The sequence below is a fragment of the Vicugna pacos genome, chromosome X (assembly GCF_048564905.1).
Source record: "Vicugna pacos chromosome X, VicPac4, whole genome shotgun sequence".
Taxonomy (NCBI): domain Eukaryota; kingdom Metazoa; phylum Chordata; class Mammalia; order Artiodactyla; family Camelidae; genus Vicugna; species Vicugna pacos.
The window spans coordinates 98,427,253-98,444,673 of NC_133023.1; the positions used below are offsets into that span (position 1 = coordinate 98,427,253).

Sequence of the window (17,421 nt, forward strand, 5' to 3'; positions counted from 1 at the left end):
TAAGCTTTCCCAAACAATGCAACCACTTAAGCTATAGCCAGTCACATAATTGGGATTGTTTTGCTTTGTTGAGTAGCCCGTTTATTGAGTATTCCATCTTTTCCTCAATAGCTTAAAATAATACCACAGAAGTATGAATATAATGAAACAAAATATGTGAAAAAATAAAAATGTATTTTTATATGGATTTTTTTTAATCATCTTGGGGAAGGGGAGGTTTTTCAAAGCAAGGCATGAACATTTGACTACAGAGATATTTGGAACATCTTTATGGAAAAAAGACTAAATAAAATTAAAAAGTAAATAACAGGCCTAGGGAAAATGTTTTGTGAGATAGAATAAGAATGAGTTCCCTAATATGCTACTTGGGCCTCCAAATCAGTAAGAAAGAAGTTAAAAAGTGGGCAAAGGCTATGAACAATTTAAAGGTGAAAAAGTAGAAAAGGCTTACTTGTATGGAAAGATGATCAAAGGAATGGAAATTCAAACAAAAGTGAGATGGCTTGTTATTCCCCTTCTGCTTGGCACAAACTGCAAAGGTTGATGATACTTCATCTGGTTAACATATGGGGGAAAAGGATTCTCATCCAGTCTTAGTGAGCATGCAGATTGCAAGAGCCTTCGTCAGCACGATCCGGGATATATTGTTACTGTCCGTCCGCATTTCTGTTCTCCTCACTAGCTGATAAGCTGCTTGTGCAGACGGCTCTGTTCTGACTTCACCTCCTGTTTTTCTCTATTTCTCCCTAGATGGTGATGCTTCTCATCTCAGCCTGGTAGCCTGACCTTAACTCCCGAGTTCTGTGGTCCTGTCACAACTGCAAGTCACTCCCACACAAAATTTGAGTTTACTTAGTCTGCCCCTTTGAGAGTTTTGGAACAAAATGCAAATTCGAGTCACCATCCTGTTGTCTTGCTGACTGTCTCATGCGACAAGACCAGCATCCGGGTTGCTCGCGTCTACCCTGGCTCTTCTGCCTACTGTCCCTCTGCAGCCGGCAGGCCTGCACACGTGTCGTCACACAAAAGCTGTTTTGCCCTTTTTATTTGTCTCGCGAATGTTGTCATTTGCTTGTCATATATTAGAAATTAGTGTTGTGTATTGCTCAGTGATATAAAACCCTCAGTAACTGTAAATTTGTGTAAGTTTGGGTAAGAATGGCATCCAGGTAAAAACCTGAGAAGGTAGATGGTAGAAATGCAAGAGTGAGGCAGATAAGGAAAGCTGGTATCTATAGCAAACAAGATGGGAGTTCTTGAAATGCTTGTTTACGGTGAAACCAAGACCTCTGTAGGGTGTTTTTTTTTTTGGTGTTACTGAATCAATAAAGAAAAACGAGAAAGCTGTTAGGGCCAGTGCATCAGGGGCACACTGTAGTCATTGAGAAAAGCGTACATACCTCGAAATGCTAAAATAGAGAGAATGAAAAGAGATTTGCACTTGTGGCTTCCAAAACAGAGAAGGCCTCTTTCCATGTGTATAATCCACCGGCAAGTACCACAAAAATGCAACTTTAAATTTTGATCTGGATAGAAAATTACGACATTTATTGTGAGTAATGGGTGGTTGGATAGGTTTAAGAAATGCTATGGTCTGTGTGAAAAGAAGTGGCCAGCAGAGGAAGCAGATCCTTCCTGAAGATCTGAAGAAACTGACTGAGAAAAATGGCTATTTGCCTGAATGAATCTTCAACGCTGATGAAACAGGCCTATTCTAGAAGCTCACGCCTTCTTGCACATCTATTACAAAGGATGTGAAAAAGACCAGAGGCTTCACACCTGAAAAAGACAAGCTCAGAGTTCCACTCTGTCCCAGTGCTTCTGGTGACTTTTTCTGATGAAACCCATGTTGCTTCACAGATTCTGAAATTCCTGCTCTCTTAAAAGAAAATGCCAGAAACACTTTCCTGTGTACATAAAGGGAGACCATACAGCATGGATCACTGAGAAACTCCTTTTTGACTGGTTTTTGCAGTATTTTATTCCTGAGGTTAAATAATATTTACACCAAAAACATCTTGAATTTAAAGTGTTGCTGATTATAGACAGTGTTCCCACTGACAGAAGTGTGGTAGTAAATCCTGATCCTTGTGTTAAAGTCACCTTCATTCCCCCAGTACAACTCCACTCCTTCCAACGATGCATCTGGCAGTATATCTGACTGCCTTGCAGATCTTGTGAGAGAGACAGCAGAACTTACTGTGAAAGTAGCCTGGCAACTTTTCTCCACTTGCAATGCTGTAACGATAGAATCACTGAGAGAAATAAAACAATCAGCCCTGAATGGAGCCTGGCAGAAACTTCGGAATGAGCTTGTAACTGATTCTGAAAGTTTCCTTTCAGTGCCAGAAGAAGTGGAAAATGTAGCATCTGCAAAACATTTGGGTGGTGAAGGATTTGAAGACAGTGAATTAGGTGACACCGCTGAACTGTGAGATTCTGACCCTCAGATGATAGTAGAGAAATATTTCAGTGATGTGATCACATTAAAAGTTGATGAAGAGAGGTCAGCATCGGTTAACTTCCAGAACTCGAAGAATGTTGAAGCACCCACTCTGCAAATCAGATTGCTGTGATGATTTAGAGGAAGGGGATCTTTGGTGGAATATTCATCGACCTTCAGGCAAGGCTTAAATCATTACCCACAACCCTATAAAGCAGTAATAAGAAACCTTCAAACAAAGGCCAATAAGTCTCTTCTCTCTGCTTGCTTCTACAGGGAGAAGAGGCTGAACCATCCTGCAAACAGCAGCAGGAACCCAGATAGTTGAGCCTTGGGGTTCAGACTCTGACAGCTCAGATGATGTGATGGAGCCGAAGGATGAGAGTGGAGCAAGAGACTGAGCTTTCTCAAATGCAGACGAGATCCTGTTTTCTCCATCCTTTCCCTGTCACTACTGTGATGATCAGCGTTCTCATTGATGCATGAGATTTCTCACCTTGAGATGAGAGAGAAATAGAAATTAATTGCCCAATAATCACTATTACTAATGTAAAATTTGTAAAATACCATCAAGGTTCACTTTACTTAGTGTTTCATTTCAGTGAACAAACCAATTGTCTGGGCTTTCATAACACTCCCTTCTCTGCCCCAGTTTCCCCCCAAAGCTCATAAATTCCTCCTACACAAATTCCCCTACAATGAGGATTTCAGGAACTCTCAACTCTAGTACTTAGGGAGAGGAGTACTCTACTTGATTGGAAAATTTGATTTTGTACTTTGATCTGGAAATTTATTTTAATTCTATTTAAGCCTAACGTGCTATCGCAACAGAAAGAATCCAGATCCTCTCCTTTTAATTAGTTTGGTATAATTTAATTTATTTCACGACAATTGTATAAGGTCCTGAAAGGCATGGTTGGTTCTGGAAGGCAGTACATTTGTAATGGCTTCCTGAATTTACCCTGCTACCTAATCAAGGAGTAGAAGCTGCTAGGGTTCATTTCCGTGGATTGTCTCTGTTCTCGTATCTGGTTGTCCCAGTGAATTGAATGGTTGAATAGCCTCCAGAAAAGGAATGTTGAAACTTCCTCCTCCCTAAGGATGGTGGAAAGCCAGTAATTTTCCCCTTAGCCTGGAGGTCTGAATGATAGGCTACCTGTATCTGAGTTTGAAGTGATCAGAGAAAAGAAAAGAATTACAAAAGTTAAAAGGTCTTGCTTGCATAGTTACAGATGAGTGGGCAGACGTTCCTCAACAAGTTCAAAAGAGGCAGATGAAAGTTGAAAACCCATTCCAGGGTGAGGTGGATGTAGTGACTCGTCCCAGGGCCAGAAAAGCTTACACTTTTCATGAAGCCGTGGTGGTTTTCAACACTGCACATCAAAATCATTATGGGGAGCTTCGAAAAATACGGATTTCTGGAACCTGCCCCTAGAAATGCTGAATCAGGGCTGGGGCCAGCAGCTATATATTTTGAAAGCTCCTCAAGTGATTTTTTTTATGCAGCCATGGTTGCAGACCACTGCTCTGAGTCTGAACATAATTATAACAGAAAATATAATACAAATGATATGGGCTCAGGGGCGAGGAAACCTTGATTCCAAGTTTCTGCTCTGCCACTACTAGCTCAGTGATGCGCTTAGTTAAATCACACTACTCTTTCTGTATCTGTCAAATGAGCAAATAGGACCACTTGGTCTCTAACGTCCTTCTATCTCTGACATTGTGACCTTGAGAGAAAGGTGCATTGACCTCATTGGTTGATTTTGAGAGTACCTAAGCCTTTTCATAAGAGACCAAGGTAAGTAGTAATATTAAACTGTATTGTGTTCTTATTTTAAAAATCGTTCTTGTGGGTCAAGCTTTACCATGTTTTAGTCCCTCCCAGAAAAGAGAGGTGGATATAGATGGCATAGAAAAAAGGGAAATAAGTTTAACATCAACGTCCTGAAAGGAAAGATAGGGTACCTCCTGTGAATTTCTTTCTATGTGATAATTGCTCTTTTTCTTCTGACTTATAAGGTTTGGGGAAAATAATAATGAATAGATATTGTGAATAAAACACTTTAACATTTTGTATCTATTGTTTCCATAAACCAAAGCAGAGAACTTTGTGTTACTGTTTCAAGTTTCCATGGATAATTGGCATGCTCTTAATCATACCTAGAGGTACATATTTTTAAGTCAGTTATTGTTTTACCAGCATAATCAGTAGTTCTATATGCTTTTAAAGAATGTGGTTTCCTAATAATTTTACTATTTACTGAGATTACTCCCTTGGTAATTTTTGGTCTTAATTTGACCAGATTAGCGAAATCAAATTTTAAATTGAATATCATCAACCAGGAACTGTTCATATAAAATAGTACAATGGGAAATTGACTATTGTAGGATTCTGGTTGTGGTAGGAATGTCCAGACTTTGGCTTGATATATGGAAACATGTGTCTAGGTCCCAGGCCATTTGAAATAAAATATTGGGATACATCTAATTCTTGTGTAAGGAAATACCCAGTTAAACTAATCTAAAAAGTATCGTTGATGAGGGTAAAGATGGAATATTTTAATACGGTTGAGTTTAACAAGTGAGTGGAACTGACAAGAGGATGTGAAAGTTGGTATAGATTAAGTGGTAGAAATAGAAGTTAATGACAATAACACCATGTACATGGGTATTTCTTTTTTCTTTTTAATGTTAAGGATAGTCCCTCAAATTGAAAGGCCGAAATTTCTTTTAGTATATTTTATGCCCAGTGTGAGTGGAAAGACTCTTTCTGTTGTCAAATGGTTCAGGGAAATGCTTGTGTTCCATATCATGAAGTGCATGGAAATTTCCTTTTCTATAGACATATTTAACAACTGGAGCAAAGGGGAAAAAAAGCAAAAGGAGCTGGAGAGAAAGGACAGCCCAGGTTGCTGAAATTTGTAGAAAATATTAGAAAACTGGCATTACATTTAAAAAGAGCCTTTTGTTTGCCTAAAATCTTTTAAGATCAAAATGCAAAGAAGGCTCTTTAAACTCCACATTTGGATTATGTAGCTGCCGGCACCTGAATGCTAATAAGGTTCTACAGCGTATATAGTCTAAAGAGTGTGTGCACTGTGTTTGTGCTGTGAAATGCATTGACTACTGAACTTTACATAGTTTTATTACCTTTTAATGGCCTTTGATATCAGTGTGTTATGGTTATTTTTCTAAGAATTCAGAAATAAGTATTATGTGCTATGACCAGAGTGTGTATGTTCTTGGAAACCATAAAATCAAAGAGAAAACAGATGAAAGGCTAAAGAGTACATTTCATTGCATGAATAGCAAATATTGAGCAATTAAATATGAATATCATGTGCTTGAGATGTTATACTTCCTATATAAAGCCAAAGGTATGATTAACCCATCATTGCAGACACCTAGAGTTGGCTCTTGATTACTTGGCAGTGGGGTGATGAGTGCCCTAAGGACAAGAACATGGGACTTAGAGGGAGGGCTTTGCCACTGGCTTCTTGTCTGCCCTGGGCTGGGGACTCTGTCTCTTTGGATGAGTGGTACTCAGTCCTGGTGGGATAACCCTTGGGCTCTTGGGGTGTGAGAAGTCAGCAGGGAGCCTTGGCTTTGGAATGAGACAGACCTGCCTGCTTTCAATTCTGTCCCTGCGGATTGCCAGCTCTGTAAGTGTGGCCATGAGTTTTTTAACCATTTCAAACTTAGGTTTCCAATCTGTAAAACGGGGTCGAAAATGCTTGCATTGTAAGATTGCCATGAGATTGTATGAAGCATTTAGTACAGTGCCTGGCACATAGTAAGCGCGCAATAAATTGTTGCTATTATTATTATTACAACATGAGTAAGCATTATCGAACTAGACTATGCTCGTTTACTCCTGTCTTTACAAAATTTTAGTATTTTGATATTTTATCAAATTTTTCTCAAAACAAGTTATGCATGATGGTTTTAAGAAGAGAGAAGAAATAAAAATTGATGTTAAATATTTTTCTTTGTTGGCTTGTGAGAGAGACCTGAAATAATAATTCCTTCGTCCCTGTAACACCTTGACCGTCAGTGAATCTGTATGCTATATTTATTATGTGGTTATCATTGCATGACATTTATTTATATAGAGAATAGAGGTAATGACTCTTTTCACATGGATGTGTTCCTATTCTTTAGAAAATAATCCATCCACTTGGTTCCATTTTTAAGATAATTAAGCCATTCTGTGTTAATAGGAGTCAAAGATAAAGCTTTGCTTAAACCACAGAAGTTCTTAATGCAGCTGCCTTTGGGAGAAATTGGATGTCTAAGTAATCTTTCTAGGTGAGGACAAGACAGTTCTTCATAACTAGCTTCTGAACTTCTTTGTGTTTCATGTGGTGGCATTCAAGAAGTTTGAAATAGCGGTATTCAGAACGCTGAGTATTCATCATAACTGTAACGCCACGCCTGCCGAGCAGCAGAGCTGCACTGCCTTAACTCAACTGTAGTGACCTCATAACTCACATCCCAACCCTTAAAGTGTTTGAACTTGGAGTCTTCGGTGCTCTAGTGTATATGCTTAGTAGTCTTTGGCATTCAGCACCTTGCTGCTTGACTAACTTTCCTTGTGCACAATTCTGATTCTGGTACTTTCTTGTTCAAAAATCATCAGTGGCTGCCCATTGTCTGTATATTCCACTCCTTAATCTTTAAATCTAGGCCCAATCCCAGTGTATGTTAGCCAGTTTTGTCTTCCAGTGTTCACTTTCATGCAATATATGTGATAGTACTTGTCTCCATCGGCCTTAAGTACTAAAGATCTTCAGCCTATAGTTCAATCTTCATCTCTTAAGCTTGTCATTTAGTTTCTGGTGGATAAGATCAGAAATCAGACTTAGCACCTGAAGCCAGAGTGCCTGAGATGAGCCTATCACGCTGTAATCTCCTTCCTGTTCTCCTCCATCATTGCAGACACCTAGAGTTGGCTCTTGATTACTTGGCAGTGGGGTGATGAGTGCCCTAAGGACAAGAACATGGGACTTGGAGGGAGGGCTTTGCCACTGACTTCTTGTCTGTCCTGGGCTGGGGACTCTCTCTCTGCGTGAGTGGTGCTTAGTCTTGGCAGGATAACCCTAGTCTGTAGAGGTGAGTTTCTTTGTTAGTTTTCTTCTTAAGCTTCCAATCTACAGAATTAGAGCATCCTCACTGAATCTTAGCCCCTTGGGCTGGGGCCCTGAATGCTACTCACTTAATTTTGGCTCTGAATACAAATCTCTTTGTTACAATCCTGAAACAATCAATCGGAGATCTAAACTCCATTCTTAGGTTCTCGCCAGCCTCATCTCCTGAGTATCATCACATACATGGTATCTTTACTTGTCATTGGGCTTCAAATTGCTCTATCCCTTCTGCATGTGAACGCTAGCCTGGAATGTACTTAAGTTTACCATACCCCAGATTTGGCATCTAGAGCTGGGCCTGGCAAACTAAGGCACTTGGGCCAAATCTGGCCCAACTTGTTTACTCATATTGTCTATGGCTTGCACTACAATGGCAGAGTTGAGTAGTTGCAACAGAAATCATATGGCCTCTGCACAACTTTATATATTTATTATCTGATCCTTTACAGAAGACTTTTGCTGACCCCTGATCTAAAGCCAAGTAGTTCCCCTGGCCTTTATATTGCTTAATCTTTGATAATTTCTCATTCCCATGCTGTCAGTCAATACATACCCAGAAGCCCTGTTCATTGAGACTCTGAAGTAGATTCTAACCCACTGAAACTACTTTTAATTGAATTTCCCCACTTCTTCTGTGTCATCTTAAAAAGTCCTTTCTCTGTGTTTTACTGTTTAGTGAAAGAGATGCCATAATCATAAAGACTGTTAGAGTAGCCTTATGACCTTTACTGTAACATCAGGTCCTAATAGTAAAGTCTTTCAATATTGCCAATATTTTTCAACATGGCCTTCCAACAGCTCTAAGACTAGGTCTTTCAATTCTTCAGTGTCACTAGCATCAGGTCTTCTGGGCTCCATAGCTTCTAACATCTCCAATTGCCAGATCTTCTAAATTTTACAATATCTGTGTCTTCTACTCTCTGGCCTGCAGCATCTCCGAGGCCAGTGTTTTCTAATCTCCTCACTATTGGGGACATTAAAAGTCTAGGTCTGCTAATATCTCCAAAAATCAGTCTTCAAGTTCCAGGTCTTGTCTTTCAGAGTCTAGAGTTCTAACTTCCAGTGTTTCTATGTTCCCAATCCTCCAATGTGTCCTAGATACAGGTCTTCTAGAGTCCACGTATTTTATTGTGTCCAAGTCTAGCTCTTCCCATGTCTTCCAGCACATAGATCATTCAGTTCCTATAACTTTTAGTGTCTCCTGGAGCCTGATTTTATAATGTCTTGTCATCACAAGTTCCTCCAATGTCCAAGTCTTTCAATATCTCTAAGGACCTGATCTTCTAACATTCAGATATTTCAACAACCCCGATGTCTGAATGGGTGGGTCTCTTTATGTCCTTATCTCTTCGGATGTCCTAAGGTTCAGGGCTGCCAACATTCTTGACTTCCAGCATCAGGAAAATTATATCTTCCAAATTCTATGTCTTTTAGCATGAATGTATCAATATACAGGTTTTCCAGTGTCTCCCAATATCCAAGGCTTATGATTTTGAAATTTCTAAATGTCTAGATCTTCTATTGTTCATATCTTCCAATGTTTAGGGCTTTCAAGGTAAAGGATTTGCAATGTCTCTAGTGTTTCGGGCTTCTAGTATTCGCGGCTTCCAATATCCACTAATTCCAACACTCAGGGTCTCCAAAGTCTCCAATGTTCAGAATAACGAATGTCCTCAAAATCTAAGGCTTCCAATGTCTCCAACATCCTGTGCAATGTCTCCAATGTCCAGGGTTTCCAATGGCGCCAATGTCTTCCAACGACTCCAGGTCTTCCAGCAACTCCAAGTCTTCCAACTAATTCCAAGTCTTCCAACAACATCAAGGTCTTCCAGAAAATCCACGTCTTCCAGACAATCCATGTCTTCCAGCAATTATAAGTCTTCCACAAAATCCATATCTTCCAGGAAAATCCATGTCTTCCAACAATTTCAAGATCTTCCAGCCAATCCACGTCTTCCAGAAAAATCTATGTCTTCCACCAATTTAAGTCTTCCAGCTAATTTACGTCTTCCAGAAAAAATCCAGGTCTTCCAGTCAATCTGTGTCTTCCGGAAAGAAATCCAAGTCTTCCACCCAGTTCACGTCTTCCAGAAAAATCTACGTCTTCCATCAAATACAGATCTTCCAGAAAAATCCAATTCTTCCAACTAGTCCATGTCTTCCACCAAATCCAGTCTTCCGGTCAACCCATGTCTTCCAGACAAAAATCTATGTCTTCCACTAAATCCAGGTCTTCCAATAAAGTGACATCTTCCACTAAAGTCAAGTCTTCCAGCAAATTTATGTCTTCCTAGAGATTAATGTCTTCCAGAAAATTTGTGTCTTCCAGTAACCTCCTGGTCTTCCAGCAAATTTATGTCTTCCAAATAATCCAGGTCTTCCGGACAATTCGGGTCTTCCTGAAAATCCATGTCTTCCAGCAAATCCTTGTCTTCCAGCAAAGTTGTGTCTTCCATCAAATTCATGTCTTCCAGAAAATCCACGTCTTCCACCAAAGCTGTGTCTTCCAGAAAATCCATGCCTTCCACCAAAGCTGCATCTTCCAGAAAATCCACGTCTTCCACCAAAGCTGCATCTTCCAGAAAGTCCACGTCTTCCAACATAGCCGTGTCTTCCAGAAAATCCACGTCTTCCACCATAGCTGCATCTTCCAGAAAATCCACGTCTTCCACCATAGCTGCATCTTCCAGAAAATCTACGTCTTCCAACAAAGCCACGTCTTCCAGAAAATCCATGTCTTCCTACACCTCCAAGTCTTCCAGCATCTCCAGGGCTTCCAGCGTCTTCTTGTCTTCCAGCATTTCCATGTCTTCCAGCATCTCCACGTCTTCCAGCACCTCCATGTCTTCCGACAAATACTCAGTCTTCCAACAGCAGGCTCAATATCCACGTCTTCCAACGTCTCCAGTGTACCGGCCTTCTAACATTCAGGTCTTCCAGTGTCTACGATATCCAGGTATTTTTAACATGTTCCATAGTCCAGGTCTTCTGCCCTTTCCCCAGGTCCAGACTTTTTCAAGATTAGTCTTCCCAAGTCTGAGCATTTCCATGTTCAGATTTCTCCACAGACAAGTCTTCCAACTCAAAAATTCCTGCTTCTGGTAGAATTAGCTTCAAAAAATTGAATAGGGCATTCCTTCTTATAGACTAGATCTTATGGATCAACTGTACTGCAGCTTAATAGTGTTTTTTGCTACTAGGAAATGTATATTTATTCTTTACAACTTTTAAAGATAGTGTTCATAAAACAGCTTCTATAAACACACAGATGGGATTGCTGTGATAAATTTTGCTAATTTGCTAATGCTTATATTTTTTATACAGTCAACTCTGTTTAGTTACAAGTGAAATTCTTATTTTAATGAGAAAAATATTTGTTTAGAGACTGTATTATTTTAGATAAAATTAACATACAGTGTATTTATTTTTTGTAACATCAATTTTTGTTGTTTGGTCTTATGTGACGTAAGTAATAATGATGATGATGATGATGATGATGATAATAATAATAATAATAACATTAACATAGCATTTGCTACGTCCAGGCACTGTTCTAAGGTCCTTACATGCATCAGCTCATTTAATCTTCACAAGAACCCATTAAGGTAGGTACTATCATCCCTGTTTTACAGATGAGGAAACTGGCACACAGAGGTCAAGTAACTTGTCCAAAGGACACAAGCACTAAAGTACAGTGCTAGGATTTGAACCCAGCTAGCCTGTCTCCAGAGTCCATGACGCTATCCATTATGCCATAATATGTGCTGTTAAAAATCAAGATGGGAATTACAGGATCTGAAGCTTGATTGCTCCCATTTTATGTGTAAAGTATTTTAAGATCATATATATCAATGGTCTCACTTTATCCTGTCATTTATCAGAACTTATTTGTGTTCACAGATCTCATTCCTCAACTAGCTACTACCATTTCCTTGCTCATATCTATGGAACTAGGCACAGACACTTCCTGATATCATTTTCAGTTTGGATAGAAATAATATAAGGGAGCACTGAATTCAAGTACCCTTTGCTTTAGAGTCATATTCATAGCTCTATGCTTTGAGTACTGATGCCTGGAATTTAACTCTCCCATCTGCTTTAATCCCTGATCACTGACCATCCTCCAGCTTGTACCTTACTATCTAGACCATTTACCATTAGTTTGTTTCTGACCTCCAGGATCCACCTGCTTCTTCAAATATCACTGACCTCCTGGATTCCTGACCACTGCCTTGTGTCCGACCACTGGTAACTATAACTGTTTAACTCACAGCATGCTAACCTAGAGAACTAACTACTTGGTTCTCCAAGTCTCAGCTCCTACCAGGTGCTTCCAGGATTGTTTCTACCTGTGCCTCTGGTTAGCATGACAAGCATTAAGTTTACTAGTGATTAGGGAAAAATAACTTAAAGACCTAGAATCATCTATATTATAATACAAATTATGAATAATAATAATAATTGAAATATCTTCCAAATGTCTAATGATTTAGTTTACAAAGTGCTGTCACTTCATTCATTCATTCATTCTTTTCATTCAACAAATATTTATTGAGTGTCAGCTGTGTGCCAGGTATATTTTAATGGAGCTTAAAATCATTTGAGGGAAACAGACAATGTACAAATAATTGAATCATTATTTATTAGTTGTTGTAAGGCCATGAAGGAAAAGTAAGTATAGGATGCTGTAAGAGTCTGGAAAGTCAAGGCAAGCATTTCTGAGGAAGTAATATTTATGGTGACCTAAGGAGCTATTTTCTCATTTGATTATCAAAATAACCTTGTGACTAACACAGGATAGATGTTTTTTATATGAGTTTTACCTAATTAGAGGTTAAACAGCAAGTACTACAGATGGGCATGGGATTAACATATTCTGACTTTTTTTCCTACTACTCCGTGACACCTTAAAATGTATAGTAAGTATAGTTTTGGCAATATATATCAAGGGATATGAAAATGTTGGTATTCTTTGATTTAGTATTTTCAGTTCAATGAATTGACTCAAGGAAATTATCTAAAATGTGGGTAATTCATGCATAAAGATATTCCTCACATAGTTATTTGGTATAGTGAAAAACAGAAAAACCTAAAGGTCTGATTTTAAGGGCATGATTAAATCAACATGCTATTTCCATGTGATAGAATATTCCTCCATTAAATTATTTATGATATGGTCATATTATACAATGTTAAATGAGAAATCAGCATATAAGATTATATAAAGTATGACTGCAATTGTTTTCAGTATATATAATCAGAGATAAATGACTACAAATAAATACATTGGAGATTGTGAATTAATTGGTAGGATTATGTGTGGTTTTTGTTTACTTCTTTATGTTCTTATTTTCTTCCAAAGTTCTTACGGTGTGAAAGTATTTTACATTCAGGAAAAATATTTAAAAGATTGTTCATAAACATTCATTGTTTATTCATCTTTTTATTATACATGTAATCAAGTTTTACTGTTGAAAACAGTTCAAAATCTAAGAAAGCAAAGTTAAAAAATTAAAATCTCAAACTCAGTACTCAGATAATTGCTGTAGGGTTTTTGGTGTATGCTCTTCCATACTGTTTCAGAAGTGTGTTTATTTTCTTTTACAAAATGGAATTATACTGCCTTTTAACCTATTTTTTCACTTAACAATAAACTGTAGACCTGTAGACATCTCTTTCTGTCAGTAAGAGTGCATCTATATTATACCTTAATTTTTTTTAAAAAAATATATTTTTAAAATTTTTTTCTTTTTTTTTATGAAGGGGAGGTAATTGGGTTTATTTATTTATATTTGGAGGAGGTACTGAGGATTGAACCCCAGACCTTGTGCATGCTAAGCATGCGCTCTACCGCTTGAGCTATACCCTCCCCCTTATATTATAACTTTAATACATAAATTATTCACTTTGTCTTATTGGTGGGCATTAAATTATTTCCAGTTTTTCTTGTATTATAAAAACTGCTGTGATGAGCACGTACACTGTTGTGCAGAACAAAAACTTTGTCATCCCTCATGGTGGCCCTGTATGTGATTATATGCAAATATATTCAGATATTACTTAGGATAAATTATTAAAAGGAGAGTTTATGAGCCAAAGAATATGTGCATCCATAATGCTTATCACAGCAAAAAAAATTATAAGCGATCAGATGTCTAACAATTGTGGATTGTTAAATAGACTTGTATTGCAATGATATGATGAGATATTATGCAGTCTTTTAAATTTATACCACAGAGGAATATTTACCGAAATGGGAATATGTTCACAAGGTCTCAGTAGTGAGAGAAACAGCTCACATGAAAATATAATATTCAAATTTTGTAGAAAGAAAACTATATTAATGTCTTCAAAAAAATGACCAATAGAATATACACTAAAATATTGGTAGCAGAAGTCCCAAAAGGAAAATGAATCGATTGTGATATGTTTACAGAATGGGATATTATACAGCAGTGAAATGAATGCTCTGCAGCTACACATAATAATAATATGGGTAAATTTTACTTCTATCATGTTAAATTAAGATACCAAGTCCCGGAAGACTACATGTAAGAGACTATTCTTTGTATGTTATTCAAAAACAAGTAAAACTAAAAGCTGTATTATTTAAATGTACATATACATTTGGGATTAAAAATATTTTATTAAGAAGCAAAGGAACAGCAATCAAAAATTCAGGATAATGGTCACTGGGGCTGAGGAAAAGGGGTAGGAGAAGACCACAGCAGTGGATGGAAGTTATTGGCAGTATACTAGTGTTCAGGTTGGATGGGTGGGTGGGTATTCATTACATAATTAAAAACATTGACTATTTAATGCTTGTATGATTATTATGAAAATTAAATAAAGGAACAAGTTTGTGGGCAACACTATCAGTTGTTCAGTGAGAGAGTGTGCATGTTCCGTGACAGTGTGTTGGATTACTCATAATCCAATTCTGTGCACTTGAATTTCATGAGATCTTAAGCAATTATCTCCAGGTGATGGGAATACATGTGCTTTTTATTCTCTTGTGTCTCTTTATTCTCTGAGATTTCTATAGGGAAAATACAGTATTATCTTAATTGAAAGATAATCCCCAAATTATGTTAAATAAGATCGCAGATGTGTTAAAAATGCATTAACAGGACTGATAAGAAAAGTGTTGACACTTTAATGCCTCTGTGTGATAAGGAATTCATTTCTCTTTTTTTCTGTTTCCTTATAATTTTTTAAAAATCCAAATGTTATAGAATGAGTTTATTTTTTTCTGTTACAAAAATAATACATACTTATTATAAAAGTAAAAAGTACAATGGTATATAAAGTAACAAGTGAAAATAGCCCTCTCCTAGTTCCACAGCCCAGAGACAGCCATGATTATTTATTTGCTTTGTATCTTCCAAACACCTTTTCTGTCTATGTGCCTGTGTACTTGTGTGTTTTATAAAGCGAAATTATCCCATACATGTTATTCTACGACTTGCTCGACCCGCACCCCCCACCTCTGGGCTCAATAGAAAGTTGTTGTAACAGCTAGTAGAATTCCATCGCAGGGTATACTATATAATTTATCCAACTCTTTCCACATGATAGATCTTTACGTTGCTAACAGTTTGTTTTTTTTTACTATTACAGATAATGCTATAAAAAACATCCTTTTTAATCTATCTTTTGCACATTAAGAAGTATTTTCATAGGCTAGTGCCTTAGAAGTAGAGCTGCTACGTCAAAGGGTTTGAGATAGCTTGTCCTCCTGGCATGCTGGACATCTTTTTAATTTTTGTCATCAGTTTGGATGAAAAACTGAATTTCATTGTTTTAAGTTATTTTTCCCTAATCACTAGTAAACTTAAGCACCTTTAATATCTTTATTAGCTATTTGTATTTCTTCTGTTGGAGACTGCTCGTCATATCCTTTGCCTCGTTTTCTGTTGAGTCATTTGTTTGTTTCCCTTCTTGATTTCTAGGCTGTCTCTGGATATTAGAGCTGGTATCCTTTTGTCTGCTATAGATTGCAAATGTCTGTTATTTATCTTTTAAAAATTTTATTTATGCCGGTATTTGCCATAAAATTTTATTATGGAAAAAGGCAAACATTTTCGTCTTTCTTTTATAGTTTCTTGTTTTTATCTTATACTTAGGTAGGCTTCTATATCCCAAGATTATTAAAATACTTTATATTTTCTTCTAGTAGTTTATGTATTTTTTATTATTTAGTGGTCTACTCTATATGGAATTAGTTTTTTGTAGCATGTATGGTGGAAAGTAGGGACCTATGTTAATTTTTCACAACAGATAGCTAGTTTTCCGAATTTATTTTTTGTATTGAATTATATCTGCCCTGATTTGGAATTCTCTCAATGGGTATGCTGCTTATGTTTCTTTTCTGCTCAGTTTTTGCCTATTACCGAGCTAGTACCTCACTGCTTTAATTACTGTAGCATCACAATTCGTTTTGAAATCTGAGGGGCCCGCTCCCCCTTCATTCTTCTTTTTTTTTTCAGAATTTACTTGGTTATTTTTGTACATTCTCTTTTTCCAGATGAATTTTAGAATCAACTCATCAACTTCCATAAAACAAGCAAAAAAAATCCCTCGAAGTGCCTCGGACCTTTTGAGTAATGTTTCAAGAATTGACATCTTTACGATATACGAGTTTTGCATTTATCGTGCATCTCTTAGTTCTGTAGGGGTTTTTTCCCCCAGTTAATTAGCTTGAATTCCTAGGTACACAATCACATCAGTTGTAAATAATGAAATGTTTGTCTTTTCCTTGGTAATGTTTATATCTAATTTTTTCCTTTTTAGCACTTTGTTAAAGATCTTATGATTTTCAGGACAATGCAGATTTATATGGATTAATAAACAGCACGCATCCTTCTCTTGTTTTTGACCTTAATAGGAATAACTCATTGCTTCATTCTAAAATATGACGATTGACATTGTTTCTGATAGATACCCTTTTTCAAGTTATGGAAATGCCCTTCTGTTTAGGAAATGTTGCTGATTCCTGACTGACTTACAGTTTTAACAGGTATAGAATGTTATCAAAGGCCTTTTCTGGCATCTGCCAAGGTGATAATGCAATCATTCTCTTTAATCCATTAATGTATTAATTGTGCTAATAGATTTCCTAATATTGATCTATTCTTGCATTTTTGGGATAAAACTCACTTGGTAGTGGTGTTTTGACTAAGTTGATATTTCATTTAGAATACAAATCTCTATGTTAACAAGCCCCTAAAGCAGTGCCCCCTTACCCTTTTCAAATCATGGCACATTGTGCTAAATGAACAACATTGCTCAAGGCAGAGGCAGCTGGCTTCCTGGGCTCTGCTTGGCTGCACCCCGTGCCCCAAAGCGTTAGGAGATAAATATCACATTGCCCGTGCGACCCAGCCACAGGACGCCAACGTGCTAAAGCGCACTTGGGAAGCTCTCGTTTACTGTTTTCCTTTGTGTGGTACTGTTTTCCTGATTTAATACCACAATTGTGTTACCTTTGTGAATGAACTGGATTTTTTTTCTTATTTTAAAATGTATGTGCACTTGGACACAAACTGTTTCCTTGAACAGTTGGTAACAGTCTCCCATAAAATCATTTTGTCCTGGTGCTTATTTGGGGAGGGGGTGGGTAGAAATGTAAATCTTCCAATTTCTTTGATGATTGCTCTATCCAAGTTTTCCTCCTCTCCTCGGGTAAGTTTTGTCAATCTGTCTGTAAAACTCTCCCATTTCATCTGGAGTTTCAAATGTATTGATTGGAAGTTGTATATAATATTTTCTACTGTGTATTAATTTGCATGTATGTGGCTGTATCCCTTTTCTGTTCTTTTTCTTAAT

At 37.4% G+C, this 17,421-nt stretch overlaps 1 protein-coding gene across 1 annotated transcript; it reads right to left on the reverse strand.

The window, feature by feature from the left end:
* Window positions 1-9,890: 9,890 nt before the first annotated feature.
* LOC102538468 (cerebellar degeneration related 1) lies at window positions 9,891-13,609 on the reverse strand. Its single transcript, XM_072955932.1, is given in 2 exon segments — window positions 9,891-10,457; window positions 13,574-13,609. Coding segments are annotated over 2 exon segments (603 nt in total).
* Between the last annotated feature and the right edge of the window lie 3,812 nt (window positions 13,610-17,421).